Genomic DNA, 25,476 nt, shown 5'->3' on the forward strand with positions numbered 1-25,476 from the left:
TACAAATGAATGGGGCCTTTATTGGTGCAGTCTGAGGGGCAGGCAGACAGGCAGGCAGAGTCTCACGGACCCACTTCTCCTGGCTCCTGTCCTCAGCAGGCTTAGCTCGCCCTCTCCACAGTGGGGCTGGGTAGGCGCTGCAGACCCAGGCCTTTCCATCTATGGGTACACTGACTGTGGCAGTCCAGGAAAAGCCCCGAGCTAGGCCGCGGGCCCACTTCTGGGTTGGGTCCAAGACAGTAGAAGGTGAGTAGTGAAGGAATTGGTTGGTGCAGAGGGATGAGCGGGGCTCTCCAGGTGACACCCAGCAATCCGCAGGGGTAGCGTTCCAGTCTGCATCTGCCCTGGCAGGACTGGCTAAGGCACAGTGGCTGGGCTGTGTCATGGTGTATGCTGGAATCCTGGGGCTTTGACTTCATTATTGGAACGCACAGCAGGCTGATGATAGCGCGTGAAGCTATTTTTTCCGCCGAGGGGCACAGGAGTCACTGCTGTTGCTGTTGGGGGCAGCCTGCTCAGAGGCAGCTCTGGAATCCTTCTTGGGAGCTTGCTTACGTTTTTCCTCTCTAGTCTGTTTTGAGGACTGGAGCGGGTGGGGGGCAAGTAGGGTCTGCACGACTCGGATGGCCACCACTGCCCCTAAGAGCCCCCACAGAAGGACGGAAGGCTCCAGAGGAGACAGCTGTGTCCGTACCCAGTTCAGTGTCTGAGCCAGAGCATTGCTGGGGCTGCGGGCCCGGAGTGGACTCTTATCCTATGGAGACAAAAACCAAGAAGAGCCCACTAAGGTTTAGTCCTGCAACAGGCAAGCACCCTGCCGCTGCCTCGCACAGTTCAGCTGGCTCCTTCTCCATACCTTTAGTCCAAACTGTTGGAGCAGTGTCTCCAGGGTTGGGTCCCCCAAGGATACAGATGGGAAGAATTCCTCTACCCTCTGGCGGTGCCACCACCGGCTGTAACAGAGCTGGAGAGTCAGCACGTGGCTATAACCCAGGCCCTGCCCCCGGATCCCCCTCCATCACTCTAGCCTTACCTCTGATCCCCGGGCTTTGAGAACCAGTACTTATAGCGCTGGGCCCGCAGGTAGGTGGGCGGCTGCTCGTGAAAGGGATAGTTAGCAACATGATTCTGGATCAGTCGGATCACTGTGTGAGGGGAGGAGAGGTTAACACGGCTGTGAACTTGCCTTTCCCTTCCTGGCCCCTCTGCCTGCCAGCCCATCCCTCACCTGGCTCCTTGCCCTGCAGGAGGCGCAGCACCAGGCTGGTGAACCAGGGGCTGTGTGTGTGTGGGCCAAGGGCGGCAAACCACATCTGCCAATCGAGGCGCGGCTGGTGAGGAATCAGGAAAGGGGGTGGTCGGCTCACATTCCCAGGTTTGTACATGAATTCGATCTCCTGACAGACAGACATATGGTTAGCCAGGATGGTTGGACTTGGTCCCTTTACGCCCCCCTCCCCCGCATCCTCTGGGAAGGCTCACTGTCCAGTGCTGTCCATCGTAGCTGCCCTCCAGCACCACTTCCGGCCGCCCGCCCACGCCAGTCATCCGACGGAAAAGGCCGTAAGAGTTGGCTAGCTGTAGATGCTCCACGGAACTGAACAGGCGATGAGCCCCATTCCAGAGACGCCCGTGGGTCCCGGGCTCCACATAGGAGTAAGGTACCTGCAGGCAAACAGGCAATAGCTCAGGGCCGCCCCATCTTCCTCCAACCCTAGTCTTCACAGGGTGACCTACCAGGCTGATCAAGAACAAGGCCACTGTAGCCGTGCCCAGGGTGGAGAGCTGGACACCCGCTAACAACTTCCGTGACCATCCTTGCACCTGGGTCCACCTGGGGACAAGGGGGACGTGTATGGTCAGACTTGATCTGAAAGCGGCGTCTGCCCACGGTCTTCAGGTACGTACATACCTCCAGAGGACAACGAGCAACTCCCAGGCCAGGGAGGCTGTGCCCAGCCACACGGTAGGCAGGGTTACCATCTTCAACCACTGGGAGAACTGATGGAAGGTGAAAGCTACCAAGGGAGGGGAGCGTGATTAGGGACCAAGCCAACCCTTTTTTCCCTTAGAGCCCCAAGTTGGCACTCACTGGTTTTCGAGAGGATGATATGCTGCTGCCAGTCAACCTCCAGGCCAAAGTAGTAGATGGTGCCGTAGGCCAGCAGCCCATAGACAGTCAGTTCCAGCAGCAAGGACAGCGTGGTCAGCAGGGCCTTGGGCCAGGCTACGGTCAGGAAAGTCACAGATTGGCTGAGAGTCTGAAGCCAAGGAACAGGGGTTCTTTGGCGGGTGAGACATCGGTTTGGTTGTCGTGACAGGATGACACTCACACGTGGGCTGCTTCTTGTGGCACCTCTGGCCAGGCTCAGCAGACAGGTGACGGTCGTCCAGGAGGGCGGTGGTGAGCACCAAGGTTAGCAGGTTGAAGAAATTGTAGTTGCCAGTAATGATAATCAGGATTTGCAATAATGCCTGAGAGGAAGGCTTGCAGTCAGAGCTATGGAGGGATGTTCTTCTCGGGCCCTGCAAACCTAAAGAACACTTTCCCAAAGGCATGGCCTTACCTGACAGTACATACCTGAACCGGGTAACATATCTTTTTTGCCTGCAATGCTTTCCCCACAGCACCCACCCCCTGACTACTCCCAGGCCTGCTCTGCCCCCAACAAGCCTCACTGGCCAGTGCTAAAGGCCACACTTACCCACCTGAGCATAGAAGGCAGTCAATCGTAGGCGGCGAATGGGCGCAAAGAACAGGGGCGGCACTGCAATCTCGATGAGGAAGGTGGCCACCACGCTGAGCTTGTGCAGCCAAACTGGCAGGTGGTGGGCAAACCAGGCGGCGGGTGTGGGCAGGCACTGGGTCTCATAGTGGTAGGTTAGAGCTGCAGGTAATGAGCAGAGAGGTCAGAGCTGGTTAAGAACCTCTAGACCATCCCAGCTTCAGGCCCTGGGCCCTCACCAGTGAGTCCCCACCACGTAGGGCAGCGGCTGGTCAGCTTGACCACACCAGAGGCGAACATGAGTCGGAACAGCAGCCAGCGCACGAGCCAGAATGGGAGGTCTTCATGGGGTAAGGCTCCTGCTAATCCACCCTGGAGAGTCTTGGGTTTGGAAGGCTGCCTCAGGGGGGCTACCAGTATAGCCAGGAAGCCTGTCTCCAGCAGCAGGGAATCCCTATAGGGAGAGGAAATATCCTAAAGGGTTCTTTCCTATTAAGGCTGCTTCCCTTACAGGGTACTCCCAGGAGAGGCAACCATCCCTGCCCAATGGCCTCAGGCAGATTGTCCCCCCCCCCGCCCCCCCAGGTCACTCACCACTGGAAATAAAGGAACACTTGGCCCACCTGTAGGGAGAGGAGCCAGTTAGAGAGCCCCTGAGTGCCTGTGGGGGCATGGGGTGAGGCAGAGTGGGTGGGTTAGATGGAGGCTGAAGTTCTAAGTGTCTCACTTGCCTGGTAGGCTGACAGGTAGGCCGCCCAGAGCAGCAGGTAGATGAAGGGGTGTCTCAGGGAGTTGAGAAGCAGGGCGCCCAGGGCTAGCACGGTGCCCAGTAAGGTCAGTAAATCCAGACCCTGGGCAGTATCCAGCCCCAGTCTTGGTGCCTCCCACAGCAGCGTCGGAGTTTCCCACAGCTGCTGCCACCGACCCTTTCCCTGGGGCCGTAGTGTTCTGCGAGCCGGAAGGATGCCCTCTGGGCCATAGAGGCCTGTGGGAGGGTACGTTAGGGCCAAGCCTCAGACTAAATGCACATGAAGTTAGGCCCCTGAAGATGCTCCACCACCAGCTCCAGGCATGCAGATGTCCCCAACTCCCAAACCCAGGTTGTGCTTGCAGATGCTCCCATCCCAGGTCGGTGACCCTCAACACCAGGTTCAGAAAACCTGATTCTGGGTCAGCACCTTCCGTCAAGAAGAGCTCATCCCTCGCCTACCTGCCCACAGAGTCCAGGTAGAAATCTGCCACCCACTCCCCTCGGGGTTTTTCCCTAACCCTAGATGAGAATCCTAACAGTTAAGGGAAATCGACCTTAGTACATCTTTTTCCCTCCACTCTTGTTGCCCTACCTACCACCCCTTAATCCCGTGTAGAGAGAGGCCTGGACTTCACACCCGCCTTAGAGAGCGGAGTGAAGGAAGGGATGCTACCACGTGTAACTATTCAACCCTTCGTGCCCTCACCTGGGATCTGAGTGTAGAGGGACGCAAAGGCGAACAAGTAGACAGCGGCCACACCCTGTAGGAAAAGCTGCTGTGAGACCCGGGAGCTCGCCATGTCCGTTATGCTGAAGCAGTGCCCTCCGGTCTCCTAGCCGCCCCCAGCCCCGCCTCTGGCCCACGCCCCAATTGGAATCCGTCCGGTCTGGTCATTGAGCTCCACCCAGTGCCGAGGAACTCACCACTAACCACCCAGAAACTTAGTATCCTCGGTTCCTCCTCCCGGATCCTCCCCCGACGCGGAAACACGCCCCATGGTGTAGGCCACGCCCCCTCCAGGGCGGCTTCTTTACAGCTTCAAAATTGGGCCCGCCTTACGTCATAGGTGTGCGCGCACTGCCTTGGGTACGTACTTCCTGGGCGGGACCACCAAAATGGCGCCAGAACCTGTGGCTAGTTGAGCCATGGTTCCGGGCCTCTAGTCCCATTCTGGACATGGAGGATGTGGAGGTGCGCTTTGCTCACCTCTTGCAGCCCATCCGAGATCTCACTAAGAACTGGGAGGTGGACGTGGCGGCACAGCTGGGCGAGTATCTGGAGGAGGTGAGGGCGGCGGGGGAATGGCACTGACCTGGGGACCCAGGCGGCATTGCCACCCCCCGCCTCCAGGTCTGTAGCTGTCTGGTGTTTCATCCTCAGTCTTGTTTCTTTCCTTCCCCCAAATCCAGCCTGCCTCTCGAAACCTTCAGTTAGATTATCCTGGAGCTGTCATTTCCAGTCCTCTCTCTGTTAGCGAGCTGTGAAATCGATTTGGTTGGATGATAATTTTCTCCAACAAGTACATTATTTCCGTTTTTCTTTTTTGGGGGGGATGCAATACAGTAAGAACTCTAATTTTTGTTTTCCCATTTTTGGGGGGCGGATTAACCTGGGGCTTTGGACAAGCTTGGCAGGTACTCTACCACTGAGCCTTTTTTTTTTTAACCCCTTTTTTCTTCTTGAGCCAGGACAAGGCAGGTCTTAAACCCGAAATCTTCTGTCTCAGTCTCCCGATTATTTGCGAGTACCAATCGACCCTACTACATGCTTGGACGTATTGTATTTCAGAGATCTGGTTCCCAAAGGGTTTTATATCTTAGACATCAAGCCCCGCCCACACTGTCCCTGCTGTGCGACGCACCCATACCGGAGGCTCTAAACTTGAGCCAGCTTTGTCCAGAAGGATCCGCCCCCTCACAGTATGTGGCCCAGCCCCTCGACGTAATCTAGTTTATCAGCATTCCTTTTCTCCGTGGTTTTTTGTTTTTTTTTAAATTAAGCTGCAGGTCAATTCAGTCTCATCTGCTCCATTTCTGCGTATTCACTCTTCGGCCCGATTACTATTGGATTCCCCTACTGAATAGTTACAGAACTCGTCTTGAACCGTAGTGGTCCGTGATCTGGCAGCTTCCTTTTTGAAACAGTGCTCTTACGATTTCTATTTCGCTGTTTCTTTTTTCCCTCTTAAGTGTTGAGCTTCTCAGGGTGGAGTCTTCTTTCCCTTAAAAATAGAAGATTTTACTTGTGTGATTTTTTTTTTTTATTTTAAATACTGGTTTTCAACTCCATGTGGTGGGATACACCCATACTGCTCTTTCTTGTAAACTCTCCCTGTGCTGTCGCCTAATCTGTTTGCTCTAGCCACTCCCTTGGCATGTGCTGGGATGTTACTTGAGCGCTTGGATTTTGCTTAAAGTGGAGTGTTTGGTTTTTGGTTCAAATGCTAGTCCTCTATTTTGGTAAAGAGTTTTACTGTTTAAAGGTGAAAATTAAGAGATATAATAAAGTCTCATATCTCACACCAAGTTTACCAATGAATTGTCTCAGTTATACTGCCAGAATATCACTTCAGCTCAGCTGGGCCCCATTATATCTGGTCTAGGTCTATTAAAACCTAGATATTTAAAGCCTTTTAATCCAGGCTCCTAGATTGGACATCATCCAGTGTGAAGAATTAAAACTGGAGACAGGGATGGGGATGCAGGAACCTGGAGAGCTGCCTCATCAGTTCAGAACACTGGCTATTCTTTCAGAGGACCCAGATTCAGTTCTAAGCACCTACAGGACAGATCACAGCTATCTGTAATTCCAGTTACTAGGGATCCAGAGCCTTCTTCATCTGGCCTCCACTGGTACCAAACACACAGACAAGGATGCAGGCAAAACACCCACATCATTTTTCTAGAAAATTTAAATCATGGCCAGAGAGATGACTGGTTAAGAGCACTTGCTACTCTTGTAGAGGACCTGAGTTCAGTTCTCAGAACCAAAAAAGAAAAAGAAAATGTAGCTCACAGTGGCCTGTAACTACTTCCAGGGGTTCCAGGACCATTTTCTGGTTCCATGGATCCCTGCAAGCACAGGGTGCACACACCTAAATGCAAGCACACACATATCTTAGAAAAAAAAAATTATAGCCAGGTCTCAACATTGTGTAGTTGTTTGCTTGCTTGTTTGTGGTCTGTCTTTACAGTGTAAATTCTAGAAGGGTAGAGATTACGTATATGCTTTCTTGTACTTTGTAGAATGTCTGACACATGACAGGCGCAGGATAAATGCTGAGCATGTTTTTTTATTTTTTTAAGATTTATTAATTTTATGTATGAGTACACTGTCGCTGTCTTCAGACACACCAGCAGAGGGCATCAGATCCCATTGCAGATGGTTGTAAGCCACCCTGTGGTAGCTGGGATTTGAACTCAGGACCTCTGGAAGAGCAGTTAATGCTCTTGACCACTGAGCCATCTCTCCAGCCCCTGAACATATATTCTAATGATCAATCTGCACTGCATAGTTGGTTGAGAAATGCTAAGAACAGTGTTTAAGAGGTTATACTGTGGAATCAAGTTTTCATAAAAGAGTCTGTGGGCACGCTTCTTAAATTTGTTTCCTGGCTTGGTCAGCCCTTTTGCTTCAGATAAAACTTCTCCACCTCCAGGTCTGCTTACATTATTTCTTTAATCTTAGTACTTGGTAGGTGGAGGTAGGAGGATCAGTTCAAGATCATCCTTGGATCCAGAATAAATTTGAATCTAGCCTGAGTTATTTGAGGCCCTGTTTCAATTTTCAAGTAACAACAAAAGACTATTCCGCATCTCCTGGTGCTTTGATATTTTGGCCACTTATGCTGCATATGTTCTTTTTATTTTTCATATACTTATCAATGTTCTAACACACCTTATGATATTACTTTCTTTTACTTATTCATTGCTATTAATTTTACTATGTGCCAAGAATCACTTTAAATTAAAAACAAAACAAAACAAAAACAAACAGATGGCAAGCAAAGCAAAGAGTAATTCATGCTGTGATAAAATTTCTGCTCTCCTGGGAGAATGGGTGTTAGGGTAAGAACCACACTATTGTTTCCTACCTGTAGGTGTCTATTTGTCCTAAGCACTGTTTCTTTACATTCCGAATAAATCAATGTAGCCTTTACTACAAAGACTGAAATAGTCACTAGTGAGATGAAATGATTTTCTGGAAGTCACAGCTGATAGTGGACTAAGCTGTGGTGTTCCCCATTGTCTGTATTGTGTGTTATCACAAACGAGTGATAACCTGCAAAGAAAGGGTTAGGATGGCGTGAAAAGAAGGGGGGGGGGGGACCTGATTGTACTTGAGGTAAAAGGAGTGGCTGTGTCTGGTAAGCTGAAAATGACTGTGTAGTGGGGGCAGGGGCCTGCCTCTGTGGAAGGCATGAAAGTGCAGTTCGCAGGGCAAGGCTGGCAGCTGGGAGAGCCTGGTGAGGTTAGACACCTCCCTAGGGGCTTGTTTAGAATGTCAGGTTTTCCCTCTGACTGGCAGAAAGAACATGCAGGAGAGGTTAGGCTGGCTCAGATCAGCTGTCATTAGAGAAGAACTTGAAGTCCTAAGGGGCTGATCCAGACCGAACTGCAGGTGAACAAAGGAGCTGAGATCCTTCCAGGAAGCCGGCCTGGACTGTTCATTGGACTCTTATTTATAAATATCTGCATAGTTGAATAAGACTGTTGAACATAGGGGTTTGGGCAGTAGTAAGAGTGTCTGCAAGACTTTAGGTTCAGCCCCTAATACCTTGAAGAACAGTTCTGTGCACTGTCTTTTATTTGTTTGTTTATTATTTACAGATCTTCAGTAGGTATCTGTAACTGGGACCCCAGAGCCTCAGACAGCAAGCTGCTCTGAGGGTGGGCTCCACACTTGTTGACACATGTGGCTGGTGACTTGAACAGGGATGGCTAGGCGCACAGGGCAGAAAGTAGAAGTGGGAAAACTCACACGCTGGCTAAGAGCCACGGCTACCAGAGGCAAGGAGGGTGGCAGAGGGAAACTACTTAGGCACCTAGTTCCTGTATCTTCCAGTTAAAGGATAGAGTGTACTGCATTTGTCTCTGTCTTTTCCTTCTCAGAGTAAAGGGCCTTTCTGCTGTAGTTTGTCCCAGTTAGCTTTTGACCTGGGTGGGTTCAGTTTGGAGTGCTGCTGAGAGCTGGTATGTAGCTTTGGTCATCATGGTCAGTATCCTTTGGGGACCTCCCTCTTCCAAATCCCTTGGTTTCATAGGATCCAGGAACTAGGGGGAATCACAAAGATCTAGCTTTCCTCTAGAAATACCCAAAGGCAACTGGCAAACTCATGAGCAGACTCAGAACTCTCTGTGTTTGTGGGTGGTAGGTTGAGCTATCCAGGAAGGAAGCGAGCATAGGCCCTTCCTGCACTGGTATCTCACTTTCTTTGAGACTGTCTCACTATGTAGCCTAGGCAGACCTTAAATCCTGGCTCATTCTCCCGACTGCTGGGGTCATAGGCATGCCCCCACTTCCCGAGCCCAGCTTACTAATGTTCTTTCTTGCAGCTGGACCAGATCTGCATTTCTTTTGATGAAGGCAAAACCACAATGAACTTCATTGAGGCAGCACTGTTGATCCAGGGCTCAGCCTGTGTCTACAGTAAAAAGGTGGGTTCCACAGACTGCTGATGTTTGTGCTTAGTGTTGAGCTTCTGGTGCAGCAGCAGTGTCTGTCTCTGTAACCTGCCTACCCTTAGGTCACGGCTATCAGTGCCAAAGAACACCTGGAGTTTACTCTTGGCTTTTATTTTGAGACACATCCCAAGCATCCCAGGCTGATCTTGAACACTACATATATCCAAGGAAGATGGCCTTGAATTTCTGATCCCTTTGCCTCCACCTCCTGGAATGCTAGTGTGACAGGTGTAAATCACCATGTCCAGTGTTTGCAGCCCTGGGGGCAGGGTCAAAGCTAAGGCCTTGAGCATGCTAGGTGTGTACTTCACCCATTGAAGTATATCCCCAGTTGTTGGGAATTTGAGGCAAGATTTTATTAGCTCAGACCGGCCTTGAGCTTGCACTGTAGCTGAGGCTTGTCTTGGACTCCTGATACTCTTGCCTTGCATCTCAAGTGTTTGGCTAACAGGTGTGTTCTGCAATGCCCAGGTAAACTTGGCCAGTAGATGGCATCTGTAACTCTAGCACAGTAGTGCAGACATGGGAAGCCCTGAGCCCAGCAGCCAGCCAGCCTAGCTGATGAGTACTCCTCTCAGGTGCAGCCTGGAAAACAGGCTGGAGAGTCGTTAAGAAGGACCCCTGAGCTTAGCCTGTAGCTCCCATCAACATCTGTACAGTGTCTGTGCACATCTGCACATGTGTGCACACATACAACACATACTTACAAAATGGTATGGCCAAGCTAGAGCTATAGTTCAAGTGTATAGCACTTCTGTAGCACACAGAAGGCCCTGATTGTGATTCTGTAACACCACAATCAGTAAGTAAAGGAAGAGAGGGTCAGGTGTTCTGTGAGCTCTGTTGTTCCTCATGTATATGATTATCAGGTAGAGTGTGGATGCTCTACCTTTTGTACCTTCCAGGTGTACTATACAGTTGTGCTACATCATCTTTTGGAAAAACTTCCAATCTCACCCTATGTGGGGCCTCTGGTTCTGTGGAGGAGACCAATAAAAAGCAAGTGAAAAGTTGCTTTTAAAACATATCTTTTATCCTAGCTCTCTGTGAGTTCGAGGCCAGCCTAGTCTACAAAGTGAGTTTTGGGACAGCCAGGTCTATACAGAGAAACCCTCTCTCAAAAACAAAAGTGAAAGGTTTGTCAGGTAGGCCCATCATGGGTTTTGTGGTGACAGGGCCATCAGAGACTCACGGCACCCTCCTGTGACTGGCGTAGTGTAGCTAGGAGGAGAAGCTGCTGCTTGCCTAGGGACACTGGGCAAAAAAAACAGTGGGTACCATGTGCGAGGATCGGGCCTGCGGGGCATGTGCCAAGAGCTGCCTGGGACATAGTGAGCACCCATCGTGACATGGCCATAGCCTGTGTCAAAGAGGCTGTGCGTGTGGATGTGTGGAATATGGGACAGAGGCTGTCCGAGTAGTTCTGATGAGACTGGTTTGAGATCATTGTTGTATATGTGTGCTCTGTGCACGTGGATGTACATGATATGGGATTCCGAGGTGAATGTCTTTGTCTTTACTTGATCTCCACTTGTATTTTTTGAGGCAGGGTCTCTCGTTTGACCTGCAGCTCAGTGACTTGCTTAGGCTGGCCGGCAGTACACTCTAGAGTCCTTCTGCCTCTGCTTCCCCAGCCTTCTCTATCACTGGATTAGATGTGTAGACTGCCATGTTTGGCTTTTTAGCATGGGTTCTGAGGATCCAAACTCAGATTCTCGTGTTTTGCAATTCAGGTGCTTATGTGAGTGGGTGTGTCCACATGAGTGAGGTGCTCTCAGAAGCCTGAGGCATCTGATTCCCCGAACTGGAGTTATAAGTGGTTATGAGTAGCTGGTGTGGGGGCTGGGAACCAGCTCGGGTCCTCTGAAAGAACAGCAAGTGCTTTAACAGCTGAGACATTTCTCTAGCCCCAGAGGGTTACGTTTATCTGTCTGTGTGTGCATGTGCTTCGTTCTAGAACAGTAGCTTGGCATGTAGCCTGGGCTGGCCTTTGAACTAGGATCTTCTTGCCTCTCTCTGTCTTTGAGTGCTGGGGTGGCTTGTCAAGGTTTTGTTGTTGTTGACTTTAGTTTTGTTTTTGCTTTTGCTTTTTTGAGTCAGGTCTCCCTCTAACCAAACTCAAAATCCTCCTGTTTCAGCCTCCTCTGTGCTGAAGTTATAGGCACATGCCATCGCTCTGGGGAGTGAGGATCACTCAACAATAGTGAGACTGGCTTGGCTTATATGGAGATTTAGAGGTGACAACCAGATTTAGTGTACCAGTATCTAATAAGAAAGGTCGGATTTCTGAGTTCAAGGCCACCCTGGTCTATGGAGTGAGTTCCAGCAGAGCCAGGGCTATATAGGGAAACCCTGTCTCAAAAAACCCAAAAAAGAAAAGAAAGGTCCCCTGCCCTGGGGGATATTTCCAAGCAGCATTTCCCATAGGACCTTTCTTTCCACATCCTTACTATGTGCTTTGGTTGCCAGGTGGAGTACCTCTACTCGCTGGTCTACCAGGCTCTCGATTTTATTTCTGGCAAGAGGTGAGTATTAGAAGTGAACCAGAAGGAAGAGGCCTTTGTCTTCTTAGCTGTGCCCTGCGTGCAGCTTGGGAGGCTCCCAAAGCCTCTCAGGGTGCTCTTGGTATGTTTCCCTCTCCCAGGCGAGCCAAGCAGCTCTCTTTAGTGCAGGAAGATGGGAGCAGCACGGCTGTCACCTCAGGGACTCCCTGTGAGGCAGAGGATGAGGTGAGTTGGGCATGTGAGCTCTGCCCTGCGTGCTTGCCTGGCCCCGCTCTCATGAGTATACTTGTTGTCTCCTGCAGTTCCTGTCACTGGACAACTTCCCCGATTCACGGGCTAATGTGGATCTGAAAAATGACCAGGCATCCAGTGTGAGTGTCCTGGCCCTTGAGGGTGGGGAGAGCGATCTTAGTGCCGCTCCGTGTAGAATTCAGAGCTCTCCCCTCCCTACCCACAGGAGGTGCTTATCATACCCCTTCTGCCCATGGCCCTGGTGGCCCCCGATGAAGTGGAAAAGAACAGCAACCCCCTGTATAGGTACAACACTGAGCCAGCCTGGGAGAGAGGGGGGCCCGCCTGGGAAGAGCCTCTGTAGCAAGTGTGCTCTTGCCAACAGCTGTCAGGGTGAAGTCTTGGCCAGCCGTAAGGATTTCAGGATGAACACATGTACCCCCAACCCCAGAGGCTCCTTTATGTTGGATCCAGTGGGAATGTGTCCCATGGAGCCCGTGGAGCCCGTGGAGCCCGTGGAGCCTGTGGAGCCTGTGGAGCCATACCCCATGTCAAGGAGCCAGAAAGGTAGGGGTTTGGATGTGGGAACGTAGTGGGAAGGGAATGGTAGATGGCTCTTTTGGGAGACTGCTGTTAGGTACCTTATGCCTGCCATCTCTAGTCTTAGAAGCTATCTCCTGCCACATTCCTTTTCCATTCTGGATGGGTTGTCAGAGCTTCTTTCCCTCATCTTTCTTTGTACCTTAATTGCCAGCCAACAAGCCACAAGGTTACAGCTCAGCTCAATATTGGAACCTGGTACCTGGTGTCCTCCTTATCCCACATTAGGGCCTGCTGGCACTGTTTTTGGCTGACAATCTAGAGAGGCTCATTGGACACCCGTGGAGACCTTCTAGGGGCAGAGCTGACTGTATAATGTCTCTCCCAGATCCTGAGGAGGCTGAGGCGCAGCCCATGGACGTGTCTAGGAACGGGAGTCCTGTTCCTGTGCTCAGCATCTCCCAGGAGCCAGGTGAGAAGAGAACCCCAGGGAGGCTGAGCTAGGTGAACTCCGACCCGGATGTTCTCGGCTTACTAGCCTGTCCACTTCCTGGGCATTGTAGAACAGGCCGAATGGTAGCAGATACTGTCTGTGCTGGGGCTCAATCTTCAGGGAGATTTGCTTTCTTGGGTCTCTTCTGGGTAAATGTAAACGTCAATAATATCCGGGCTGGAGCTGTTGCTTGGTTGGAGCACTTGAATGACCATAAACAAAGCCCAGGGTTCAGTTCCCAGTGTAAGTAAGTAAGTCAAGACGCAAGTATTTGCCAAGAAGTAAGGTAAGCCAACCAAAGCATGCCAGTATGAGGAAGAGGGTAGAGAACGTAGTTCAGTGTTTCAGTGCCAGAGTGTACAGGTGAGGAGAGAGAACGGCCTGTCCTGCTCCTCTGAGAGTTGGCCATGAGCCTCCTACATGGAGCTCCATCTGCTGCCTGGCCTGCAGCCTCTTTAGGGCTAACTGGTTTCTTGGTTCCTGCACAAACATTTTTCTAGATGGCCCAGCGCTCAGCAGTGGAGATGAGGATGCAGAGGATGCAGCAGAGCTCCCGGAGGTGGCTCTAGAACCTGCAGAGCCCAGGACCTCACAGCAGGTGGGACACTGAGGAGGCTGCAGAGTCCAAGCTGTCAACAGAGCGAGCCCTGGCCTGGGCAGTCATCTGTACGACACGGGGCAGCCGTGCAGCACTCTTGGCTTCTGTCTGCCACCTTGCTGTTGTCCAGCACTCTGATTTTGTGTATCCTCTCAGAGGAGGTGCCTGCCCAGAGCCTGGCCATCCTCCTCGCTGGTGGTTTGATGGCAGCTCCCACATACTGTCACTCTGCAAGCGGAACGGCAGTTGCTCCCCGAGGAGGGACTGGCTGGCATTCAAGGCTCTGATTCCAGTGATCTGCAATGTCAGCTGGACCCCAAGTGCCACTGGTGTCAGGCTGGCAACAGAGAATGGGTCTGGAGGATTTCGCCTCCATAGGTGTAACCTATCCAGAGAGAATTAGGAAATCTTTACTGAGCACAAACAACAAAGAAAAACAAAACAAAAACCTTTAAGGGGCCTATAGTTGAGGGGTGAAATTCTTGACTAACCAGTGGAAGCTCTACTTTTAATTCCCAGATCTGTAATATGAATACGTTTAAAAACTACTGTGCTGTAGGGATGGCTCAGCAGTTAAGAGTGTTACTGTGTCTGCAGAAGATCCAAGTACCGTTCTCTGCATCCACATCAGAGCTGGTAACATCTCACCCGAGCTCCAGTGGGGATTTAGTACTGCCTTCACGGGCCATACAGTCATGTACACTGACTGCCTTCCTTCCCCACACTCAGACACAGTTGTTAAAATCTTCACACACACATGGACTAGAGAGATGGCTCAGTGGTTAAGAACACTTCTGCTCTTCCAGAGGTCTTGAGTTCAAATCCCAGCAACCACATGGTGGCTCACACTGTAATGGGATCAGATGCCCTCTTCTGGTGTGTCTGAAGACAGCTACAGTGTACTTACATATAATAAATAAATACATCTTAAAAAAAAAACTATACACACACACACACACACACACACGCCAGGCTCATTAATACTTATAATCCCCATACCTTGGAGGCTGAGTCAGGATTGTGAAGTTCTAGGCCAGTTTGGTCAATATATTGAGAGCCTGTCTTAAAAACAAAAAAAAATACTGGTGAGCAGGAAAGATGGCTCAGTGGTTAAAGCACTTGCTATGTAAGAATGAGGACCAGAGGACCAGAGTTTAGATCACCAGAAGCCACTTAAATGTTGGGTAGGTGTGGCGGCCTGCCTGGAATTCCTGGAGGCTAGTAGAGACAGGCTACCCAGAGCAAGCTGGCTAGCAAGGCTAAACATGGGGTGAGCTTTGGGTTTGATTGAGAAACTACCTCAGTGAGAGTGAGGAAGACAAGTGGGCATGATTCCTAACATTCACTTCAGCTTCCACATGCACTCCCACACTTGTACACCCACATGCACCTACACACATGTACACCCACGTGCACCCACATACTTGTACACCCACATGTACCCACACACGTATGCACCCACACACATGTACACCCACATTCAAGCAAAAAAAAATAATACATATAATACATTAAAAAGAGGAAATTATTTCTTCTAAAATCAATCTGCTATATTTAGGAGGAAATATTAACATTTATTAACTGGATGGATGTTATAGTCTATTCATTTAGTTTGGTTTGGTTATTGGAGACAGGGTCTTGTTTTGCAGCCCAGGCTAAATCTTGAATTTGTGTAATCCTGCCTTAGCTTCTGAAGTGTTGAGACAAATATGAGTCACTATGTTTTTTCCTTCTTTGCTTATTTACTTATTTATATTTATAGTGCTGGTATTGCACATGCTAGGTGAGTATTCCCCTGTGGAGTTACACCCCTGGCAATTCTGTGTTTTTAAAGGAAGTTTTCCTGATGAGTAGTTCTCCTTAAGATTCTGTTTGTGTGCGTATGCATGTGTGTGAGTAAACATGCATTCATGCGTGCATTCATCTCTGTTGGATCCCCTAGAATGGGAACAAGGCCCCCCACGGGACTCCGCAGAGCCTCTAAACCCTCTTACACATTGCGAGGCCACTATATTTTTTTTTGTTGTTGTTTTTAAAGATTTGTTTATTTATTATATGTGAGTACATTACAGCTGTTTTCAGATACTCCAGAAGAGGATGTCTATGGATGGTTGTGAACCACCATGTGGTTGCTGGGATTTGAACTCAGGACCTTTGGAAGAGCAGTCAGTGCTCTTAACCGCTGAGCCATCTCTCCAGCCCCCACGAGGCCACTGTTAAGTCAGCCTTTTTAAAAAAAACAAACAAACTTCCCTGTGAACGTAGTTCTATGTGACTTGGTGAACCGGGGTTCAAACATGGCTGCTTTTAGTCCTAGGACCTTAGTAGGCCTTACCCTTCTACAATCTTCCATTCCCAGACATTTATGTGGACCTCAGACAGAGGTAACCAAGTTCTTAATGGTTCTGATAAACCAGTCCGATTTATTTCCTCCATGTGTCAGGTTACGCAGCTTTTGCCTGAAGGAGGGATGAGATGGGTAGTTAAACTGCTTATTTTCTTCCTCCATAGCAGTCAGACCGCCCCGTCCGAGTCCGTGTCCCACAGCCTCACGAGCCAGGCTGGGATGGATCCTTGGATTGCTTCTTTAACTGACTTGCCCACTTGTTCATGTGCTGGTGACCATAGTGCCTTGTGCTAGGCTGCTGTTGATTCCGCCTCAGGCTAGATGACAGATTCTTTCCTTCTCTCCTCAGGTCACCTGAGTAAGGGCTTTCTGTCATGGTCTTTTCCTCACTCCTAGCCTTTGGGTTCTGAGTTCTCAGCTCTCAGCAAGGGCTTTCCGACATGACTGACTTACCTGTACTTAGTTTCCTTTCAGCCTTCAGGCTCGGAGAAATGGCTGTCAGTGTCTCTGTCGCATCCTCTCATTGATCTCATTTGCTTGCCAGATCAGAGCATTGCTGCAGTCTCTCCTTACTCAAGCAATTTCTTGCTTGGCTGCCTTCTCAGCCTCAGGTGCGTTTCTTACCTCACACAGCAATGACCAGGAGACCTCCTCTGCTGTTGCTTGTCATGACTCTGTGGGTACACTGTAGAGACTGCAGAATGTCCTCAAACCTTGTCAGCCATTTTCAGGGCCTCCATATTCATGTGATGGAATACTCACGGAACAGGCATCTCCCCTTAGCATACATGGAGGGTATCATTTTGACATGTCTTCAGTGGTGCTCTAAGTTCAAATGGTTCAGCCTGAGATGCAGTCTCACCACCCATAGCAAGCATCATGCAGTTGTGCCATAGCAAGAAGACATTGTCACAGCACACGGGAGGGGACAGCTGTATTGTAGTTTTCCCTCAGACACACGACTCTTGGGCTACTCAGCTTCGGGGACATGACTCGCTGCCCTGTCTGTCCAGGGCCTCGTGCTTCTCTCCATTTCATCCTTTGTTCTGGTATGTTCCTGTTCATGTGACATTCTTTCTGTGGCGATATGAACAATCTACTCATTCTGTTTAGGGAACTAGACGCTGGGAACCGAGAGCCACTGCACAGCCTGCAGGAAGCTCGACAGGTTGGAGAGTGTCCATTTCTGGTGGTTCAGTTGGTCTCGACCTCAGACAGTGCAGCTTGCCTGAGGGTCTACACAGCTAGGCTAGGCTCTGCTTCTGAACCTTCCAAGTGGCTGGGCTGCTGGAGACTCTCCTCCCAGCAGTCTTTCCTGTTGATATGCTCTGGGGGAGGTGAAGCCTAGTGAATCTGGTCAGTTTTAGAAACTTCTTGAAGCTTTTCAGGTTTTTTTGAGCGTAAGGAGCTTTGTTGCATGATGGAGTATTTCGCCTCCCCTTAGAACAGCAATTTTCAATCTGTGGGTTACAACCCCTCTTAGGGGTCACATATCAGTACGATTCGTAGTAGCAAAATCATAGCTATCGAGTAGTAATGAAAATAATGTTATGGTTGGGGATCACCACCACATAACTGTATTGAAGGATCGCAGCATTGGGGATGCCGAGTGCCGCAGCCTTGCAGCGGTCCTGCTCCGTCTGCCCTTCAAATGCTCGTGGCTCGACTCTGGGGGCGCTGCTAAGTAGCCCGTGAGCTTCACCAGAGGGTGACTGAAGCGAGGGGCTCAGCTTGGGTCCCAGGCTTGCAGGACAAGCACCGAGTCACCGATTCCCAGCCCCCAGGGCTTTGAGTGTCGGAGTTAGGCCCTAAGAGGGCCTTGAACCATGTATTTGATGTGAGCCTAACCAGAATTTCTGGGATCCTGAGAGCCTGGCTGGACACGGTTCGGAGGAAGAGCACTTGTGGATTGTTTCTTGCAGAGTGCCATCTTGCCGAGGAGATACATGCTGCGCGAGCGACAAGGGGCCCTGGACCCGGCCCCGCGGCTGCAGGTGAGATGCTCACTCCCTAGGCCCTGCTGGCAAGAGCACGCTCAGGGCGTCACCACCCTGTTAGCCTAAATTTAGCCCCTTGGCACTTCTAGAAACTGAAGAGCTCCCTGTGTTGCTTTGGACCTCTGGTCCTGGGCTGTCACCACTGTGTCAGCTCTGGTAGGGAGGCCTTATCCTTTGCCCTTCTCAGCTTCTGCTTGTGTATTCTGCTCAGGAGACCCCAGACCCCTGGCAAAGCCTGGACCCTTTTGACTCCTTGGACTCCAAGCTCTTCCAGAAAGGTAAGTAGGATTGGCGGCACCTTGCTCATGTTGCCCTGCCTCGTGTTCCTGGGGTGATGAGCTAGTGGACTGGAGGTGGGTCCTGTCTCCCTTCCCCTCGGCTGCTCTTGAGGCAGGCAGTCCTTCTCTGCCTCCAGGTACACCCTATTCTGTGCCCCCCGGTGTGGAGGAGGCTCCGGGACAGAAGCGCAAGAGGAAGGGCGCCACCAAGTTGCAGGACTTCCACCAGTGGTACCTGGATGCCTGTGAGTGTGTGGGCTAAGGTGACACACCCCTTTTCCTGGGTGTTGTGTGCAGACCCATCTGGAACTCTGAGCTTTTGGCCTCGTGCCTGCTAACTACTCTCTCCCAGATGCTGAACACACTGACGGCAGGAGGACTCGGCGGAAGGGCCCAACCTTTGCAGGTGAGGCTAGGGTCCTATGCACCTGTTCAGAGTGTAGTCTTTATCTCCTTCCCCACTCCCACCCTCCCTACCAGGGTTCTTGAAGTTCTGTGTGGACTGGTGTGAGCTTGGGCTGGATGGGAGATCCCCTCATAAGGTCTTTGTCTGCAGACATGGAAGTCCTGTACTGGAAACACGTAAAAGAACAGCTCGAGACCCTTCAGAAGCTGCGGAGACGGAAGGCGAGTACCCATAGTACCGAGGTCTGAAACCCTACGGGCCTGAGGCCTGGAATATAGGAGTCTCATTACAGATGTTCTCTGGACAGATAACCGAGAGATGGCCACCTGGGGCCAAGCAGGATCTGTGGCCTACAGAGGAGGATCGCTTGGAAGAGTCCCTAGAAGACCTAGGGGTAGCAGGTAGGTGCCTTTAGATGGAGGGTATGTGTTGTGTGGTCAGGGTTGTGAGTACGCTCAGCACCTGCTGCTGGCTGAGCAGGAGCCTTGGCCACTTCTCCCGTTTCTCAGCAGGTGACTTTCTAGAGCTGGAAGAGGATATTGAAGAGCCTGCGGGGGTGATGCCTGGGGAGGCTGCTGACCTCGGTAGGTCTGGAAGGGGAGCTGCAGCGGGGGGAGAGTGTGTGGCCACATAGCTGTAGCAGCTCATGGTTGGACCTTTCTAGATGCAGAGGCCATGCCAGAGTCCCTGAGATACGAGGAGCTGGTCCGAAGAAATGTGGTAGGCCTGGGTCCCAAGGTGGGAGCAGTGGGGACACCCTGAGCCCATACGTGCAAGGGAGAACCCACTGGTCCTTCTGTAGGAACTCTTCATTGCCAGCTCCCAGAAGTTTATCCAGGAGACAGAGCTGAGCCAACGCATCAGGGACTGGGAAGATGCCATCCAGCCCCTGTTCCAGGAGCAGGTGAGGCAGGCTATTTGGGAACTATGGCCTCCTACCACCAGTCTGGGGTTTGTCCAGAACTGTCTCTCCACTTGAAGCTAACATGTCCTTTCCCTATGCAGGAACAGCATGTGCCCTTTGATATCCATACCTATGGGGACCAGTTGGTTTCACGGTTCCGCCAGCTCAATGAATGGTGTCCCTTTGCAGAGCTTGTGGCTGGGCAGCCTGCTTTTGAGGTGTGCCGCTCCATGCTGGCCTCCTTGCAACTGGTAAGTGGCCTGGGACACAAGGGTGGGGCACTACCTCTGGATTCTGCTGACACCCTGTTTCCACAGGCCAATGACTACACAGTGGAGATCACCCAGCAGCCAGGACTGGAGGCAGCTGTGGACACGATGTCTCTGAGACTGCTCACACACCACCGAGCCCACACCCGCTTCCAGACCTATGCTGCCCCATCCATGGCCCAGCCTTGAGTGGAGAGCACTGAGGCAGGCAGGGGTGGAAAGGTAGTTTTTGCCCCTAATGTGCTGTGGGCCCTTCACTTCAGTGCTGCCTCCTGGCTGGCCTAGCCTAGCCTAATAAAGTGTTGCTACCCCACCTGTTCACCCACAGACCATTGAAGTGGACTGCTGGTACAGAGCACACACACACAGATCAAGTGCATCCGTTTAATGATGGCCTAGGCAGGAGGTGGGGTTCAGGGCAGGATGCTGTGGAAGGCAGCTATGTGCCTGCGCACGCTCTCTACGATCTGCTCTGCTGACCGGCTACGGCTATAGTAGTCAGTGAAGAGACCGTCTGGGTTGAGCAAATATATGGCAATGGAGTGGTCTACAATATAGTCCTGGTCCTCATCCTTGGGGCCAGCACTGTAGTACACACGGTAGTTGCGACTGGCATGGGCTACTTGTTCCGTAGAACCAGTCAGACCCAGTAGTCTAGGGTGGAATTCTTGCACATATCGGGCCATGGCTGCCACGTCATCTCGTTCTGGGTCCACAGTGACAAAGACAGGCTGCACCAGGGGCAGGTCAGGCTCTGCCTCTAGCTTCCGCACCACCTGCACCAGCTTTTCCAGCTCATCGGGGCAAATGTCAGGGCAGTGTGTAAAACCAAAGTACATCAGCACCCACTGGCCTCGGAAGTCGGCTTTGCATCGAGGCTGGCCTTTGTGGTCCAAAAGGCTGAAGTCACCCTGGCCCACCGCAGCCTGGCGCAGGGCCTCTGTCCGCTGCTGTTGGCGCCACTGTTCCTTCTCGGCTTTTGCAGCCAGCCAGGCCCAGCCCAGCCCCGCCCCAAACAGGGCAGTGATCAGCAATCTAGTTTTTAGCCCAGGGCCTTGGCGTTGGCCCTGCCCTGACCAATGACGGGAATTTATGTGCAGAGTTTCAATTCCAGAGATCCTCAGAAGGGGTTTGAACTGCGAGAGCTTGGGCCAAGCTTTGGGCCCTAAAGCCAGTAGCATCATGAACCTGAAGTTCCTGGAAAAGAACAGAGGTGGCAAAAGTCAGAAAAGAACGGACAAAGTGCCTAAACCTCACTGCTGGAAAAACATCTGCCCCGCATTCAAGCAGTGTATCAAGCTGTCTGCACTGGCTTATCTGAACTCAGAACTGCTCTGCTGTAAGCTGCATACAGTCCAGGCAGCACCAAATGTCCATAGCTGGTTTGCTCTAGCCTAGTTCTTTAACCAGGGAGTCTCAGCCTCCTTACCCCAACCTATGGAGAACCCACACTGCAACTGCCACGCTTCCCTGTGGATTCCTGGAGGCTCGAGAATGTGCTTTGCCTGGGCACTGGGATGCATGTGTCTATTTACAATAAATTGTTTTTTAATGGGAGGATGTTGATACTCGGGTTCACCACGTTTAGGAGGTAATCCTTCAGGGTAATCTGGGGTTCAGCAGAAAGCCAGTGCCATCAATGTCACACAGCTCCACCTAGTGTGCCTGCACTGGTTTCCAGCCTGCACCTTCCTGGGCAGACTTTTTGCACCTGCCAGGGTTCCATTCCCTGCACATGCAGTCCCTCCGCCCCAGCCTTCTACCTTCCCGTTTATCAGGCCCCTGAGGTTTTGTCAAGGGACATTTCCAGCCTACTGGGTTCCCTCAGTATGTTGCCCCCGTGTGGCTCGAACTTGGCTCTCAAGAGATGGAGGGCACGTCCAGGCACCATCAGCCCTGAGCTGGGACCACTCAGAGAAGATGGGATTGGTAAATATTCACAATAGGTCCATTTTCTGGGCCTCAGGTCTCAGCTCATGCGGTGAGCTTGATGAAGCAGAAGCAGCGAGTATAGGCGGACCACGGGGTCACATGCCAACTGTCCTCACCCAGTCCCATCGTCTGTGGGTGAGGACTTGCCCAACTGCGAACTCACCTGGCTGAGGTGGGTTCGAGATTTAGGATTGTGAGGTGGTCGGTGGGAGGATAAGCTCAGCGAAGGGTGAAGGGGCCTTGAAGGGTGCTCGCTCTGACAGCACGAGCGCCCCCAGGAGAGTGCGGCGCTGCTGGCTGCTGAGCGCACGGCCGTCCAGGTGCACGCGGAGCCAGGGTGTCCCTGCGCGGGCGACGAGGCGGTTACCTAGGTCACAGCGGGCGACCGGAAGGAGGGTGGTTCCTGGATTCCTGACAGCGCTTACCGCGGGACAACCATTGGCCCACGTCGATGAGTAGCTCGGCACCCACTCCCGGTCTGATCGGCTGCCCCGCTCGGCTGCGTCCGGCTCCGAGCTCGTGCAGCACACGGGCCAGCGGCAGCGCTCGGACGCACTCCACAACGCCTAAGGGAGAGGGTGGACACTGAGGACCCGCGGGAGGACGCACGTGCCAGGACCAGGAAAGACTCGGAGAGGAAGTGGGTGGGACCTGGTGCGGGAGACATCCGGGCTCACCGTCTGCGGGCGCGAGCAGTTCCTCTTGCTCTGGGGCGTGAGGCAGCAGCTGCCGGCGCTGCGTGGGGCTCCCGGAGCACAACGATCTAGCTAGGCCGGGGTCCACGCCCTGCGCCGAAAGCATCAACTGGAAGCGGCGCAGCGCGGAGCCGTCATCCAGCGCCGCAGCCACTCGGGCGGCGCCCTGGTCTTGTGTTTCCGCCTGTCCGCTAAGCCAAAGAATGGCGCCTCCTGCTGGCGGGCGGGGTGGAGCTCAGAAGCTGCAGGGACTGAGAGCTCCTGACATACAGACTGGTGCTCTCACCCCAGCCCTCTCACCTAGCCTGATGACCAGGTCCCGCAGATCCGGTGGCCCCGCACCATCCAGGCAAAGCAACGCTTCTTCCACTTCCAGAGTATGGCCCACGCTGCGGCCCAGAGGGTTATCCATGGCGGTCAGGGCTGCGGCGACCTGCAGCCCCAGACCCACTCCCACTCTAACCTGGGGAGGTACTATTCAGTATCCAGGCGGCATTATCAAATCCCATACCTGTTGCCCCTGGGATAGGATGTCAGTAAAGGCTTAGGGTAGAGATCAGAAACCAACACTGCCAGGCCTCAGAGGGGATGGGGATGGTCTTGTCAGTCGCCCTAAGTGGTGGCGGGGCTCTGTGGAGGATTTCCCCAGGTCCGCGGTCAGGACAGTTTTGATTGGATAGGGTAGGAGAGCTGGAAAGAGGGATTGCTGTTTGATTCTACCAGGACTGTTCAGTGGACAGAGGCAGGAATACGACGGAACGTGAGGTTCATGTCCCTTCATAGAAAGGGCACTATGGCCTAGCATGGCTCACCAACATCTTTGCCAGTTCTCGGGCCTTCTCCAGGTCCGGGAAGACGGCAGCACCCCCAAACTTAACATCTATCACCAGAGTTGACAGTCCCTCCACGGCCTTTTTACTGAGGATTGAAGCTGCGGAGAACAGAAACATCATCCCAAGGTATACTTGGGGGACAGGAAGGGTTGCCTCTCTGAGAAAGGTGGTTCTGCCTAGTGGATTGTATGTCAGTCAGGGTCACCTGTAATGAGCGGTATACTGTCCACAGTAGCTGTCACATCACGTGCAGCATACAGGATTCCATCAGCAGGAACCAGGTTTACGCTCTGGCCAACAATGCAGCAGCCGACTTCCTCAAGTATCTGCAGCATCTGCTCAGACACCTTCATTGACTTCTGGGGAAGGACCCCACTCACTGGCCCCGCCCCCTGACCCAGCAAAAGTTCAAACCATGGCCAGGGAGAGTCAATATGATTCTGATGACTAAACCTGCCAAGGATCCTGATTAGTTATGATGAATTAATGTGTAGCAGCTAATGGGTTTCTGCCCACTCCCAAGTAGCAATCCCGATCAAAGTTCTGATGGCTCCAGACCTATCTGTGACCTTTAGACTGGTCAATGTTCTCTTTCATTAGCGGCCCAGATAACCTGTCCGTGGATCATCCTGTGGTTCTCGACAGTGACTCCCTCAACCCCAGATCATTGGTCAATTAGTGGCCCCCTCGTACCTGCTCTGGGCTCTGGGTGACACTGAACCCAGGAATAGATTCCAGCTTATCCAGTGTGCCCCCTGTGTGTCCCAAACTGCGGCCGCTGATCATCGGCACCTGGTGGAGACGGATGCTGACTGCCCCCGCACAGCCTATCGACCTCACTTCATCTCTTCTCTAGTAAGAACAGATGAAATCCCCCCCCCCTTTTTTTTTTTAAAAAGGCAGTTATAATATTTTACAGTCTTAAACAGTTAGTGTGTGCACCCAATTGGTGGAAAGGAAAATAAACTGTACTTGGTGGGAACAGTTTGTCGGTAGGACAGGAGCTGTCACACTCATCTGCAACCCAAATCTGAGGGACAGGAGGAGAAAGGGCCTGCTCTTCCTTTGTGGACCCTGTTAGCTCTTAGAGGGGTCCTGTTGGGTACAGGGGCAGCTCCATTCCGTGGTGGAACTTGTACATCGAGGGACGGGACAGCCCTGGGGTTTGTCTTTGAGAGCTTTAAGGCAGGCTTGAGGGTGGGAGGGGCCTGTGAGTGATCAGAGATCTGTGGAGGAGATGGCCACTGACCTTGCAGCCACATGCAGCCAGGGCAGGTGCCAGGACCAGGCTAACCTTGTCACCCACACCTCCCGTGGAGTGTTTATCCACAAGCTGTTGGTGCCAGGCCTCGGGCCACTCCAGTTGCTGCCCAGACTCTGCGAGGGCCTGAGTCAACACGGATGTCTCCTCTAGGTCCATGCCCTGCAGCCGAATGGCCATCAGCATGGCCCCTGAGTATGGATAGAATGAGCGGGGGTGTTCAAGAAACATGAGTTTCCAGGGGCTGTGATGGTGGCAGGGGGACTGTGGATTCTTGAGGTGCGTATGGGGGCAGTTGGGGATCAGGGTCTAGTTGGGGCTCCCCACACACCAATTTGTGTGTCCTGTGCTCTTCCATCCATCACAGCGCGCACGAAGTTTCTGATATCTGCTCTGCTCAGATGCCCTCCGTCTCGCTTCAGGCGGATCAGCTCAGGCAGCTGCCTGAGCTCCCCACTCCCTCCCCCTGAGCTGGCACCAGCAGCCTCTGGGGCCGAGGGAGGTGGTGTCCCTGAAGCTGCCATCGCTCCAGTCTGTAAGGGACATTGAGACACCGCTGGAACATCCCCGCACCCCTCACCCCAATCCAGGTCTTTGAAGCCATGGTCACTTGTCTGAACCTTGCTCTTACAGGGTCTCTGGTGCCCATCTGTCTCATGTTTTTCTCAACATCCACCACTGTCCCATCCCCAATCCCCTCCGGCGGCTTCCATTTCTCGATCTCACAACTCGATCCCCACCCCGCCCCCTGTCTAGTACCTATTCAGTTCAGGGGCCTTTACCAGTTTTCTGGATCTGGCTGGGTTCTGGCCTGTTATCCCTCAGCCCTGCGTGGACTTAGGTGCAGAGGAGACAGTTCGCCGTCCGGGACTACGGTTAGGGACGGAGGAGGCAAAATAGGGCTTTCCCAGTAGGCGGCACTTATCAAGGGAAGGCCAATCACCACGCAAGCTGCCCCCTACCTGCTATCTTATGGATAATTGACTTGCCCAGGACCTTAAGCGCTCCAGAGCAGGCAGGGTTCGC

At 52.3% G+C, this 25,476-nt stretch overlaps 4 protein-coding genes across 6 annotated transcripts; 1 reads left to right on the forward strand and 3 right to left on the reverse strand.

Moving 5' to 3' along the window:
• On the reverse strand, window positions 1-4,336 carry Lmf2 (lipase maturation factor 2). Its single transcript, XM_052161247.1, has 14 exons — window positions 4,184-4,336; window positions 3,458-3,711; window positions 3,321-3,349; window positions 2,966-3,180; window positions 2,710-2,888; window positions 2,334-2,475; window positions 2,093-2,227; window positions 1,913-2,018; window positions 1,738-1,834; window positions 1,483-1,665; window positions 1,229-1,397; window positions 1,034-1,145; window positions 857-953; window positions 1-754 (listed from the first exon to the last, which is right to left on the reverse strand). Exons 1-14 carry the CDS (start codon window positions 4,275-4,277, stop codon window positions 458-460), a joined length of 2,109 nt encoding a protein of 702 aa, XP_052017207.1. The 5' UTR covers window positions 4,278-4,336; the 3' UTR covers window positions 1-457.
• Window positions 4,337-4,557: 221 nt separating this feature from the next.
• Window positions 4,558-20,042, forward strand: Ncaph2 (non-SMC condensin II complex subunit H2). Of its 3 annotated transcripts, none has more exons than XM_052160324.1 (20): window positions 4,558-4,762; window positions 9,034-9,135; window positions 11,632-11,687; window positions 11,807-11,891; window positions 11,969-12,037; window positions 12,124-12,203; window positions 12,283-12,464; window positions 12,826-12,909; window positions 13,431-13,528; window positions 17,798-17,869; window positions 18,084-18,150; window positions 18,288-18,395; window positions 18,503-18,556; window positions 18,707-18,777; window positions 18,864-18,957; window positions 19,066-19,140; window positions 19,221-19,276; window positions 19,359-19,460; window positions 19,562-19,711; window positions 19,778-20,042. In XM_052160324.1, exons 1-20 carry the CDS (start codon window positions 4,655-4,657, stop codon window positions 19,916-19,918), a joined length of 1,854 nt encoding a protein of 617 aa, XP_052016284.1. In that variant the 5' UTR covers window positions 4,558-4,654; the 3' UTR covers window positions 19,919-20,042. The 3 variants fall into 3 exon arrangements, with proteins under 3 accessions (XP_052016284.1, XP_052016285.1, XP_052016286.1); XM_052160325.1 differs by having other exon boundaries at window positions 19,069-19,140; XM_052160326.1 differs by having other exon boundaries at window positions 4,572-4,745.
• Window positions 20,043-20,099: 57 nt separating this feature from the next.
• LOC127667329 (protein SCO2 homolog, mitochondrial) lies at window positions 20,100-20,913 on the reverse strand. The gene has a single exon (XM_052160328.1). It carries the CDS (start codon window positions 20,911-20,913, stop codon window positions 20,143-20,145), a length of 771 nt encoding a protein of 256 aa, XP_052016288.1. The 3' UTR covers window positions 20,100-20,142.
• Window positions 20,914-21,846: 933 nt separating this feature from the next.
• On the reverse strand, window positions 21,847-24,974 carry Tymp (thymidine phosphorylase). Its single transcript, XM_052160327.1, has 9 exons — window positions 24,782-24,974; window positions 24,439-24,641; window positions 23,883-23,981; window positions 23,395-23,524; window positions 23,169-23,287; window positions 22,657-22,819; window positions 22,339-22,569; window positions 22,087-22,227; window positions 21,847-22,004 (listed from the first exon to the last, which is right to left on the reverse strand). The coding sequence occupies exons 1-9, from the start codon at window positions 24,972-24,974 to the stop codon at window positions 21,847-21,849; spliced, it is 1,437 nt and encodes a 478-aa protein (XP_052016287.1).
• Between the last annotated feature and the right edge of the window lie 502 nt (window positions 24,975-25,476).

This window comes from Apodemus sylvaticus, chromosome 17 (assembly GCF_947179515.1).
Source record: "Apodemus sylvaticus chromosome 17, mApoSyl1.1, whole genome shotgun sequence".
Classification (NCBI taxonomy): domain Eukaryota; kingdom Metazoa; phylum Chordata; class Mammalia; order Rodentia; family Muridae; genus Apodemus; species Apodemus sylvaticus.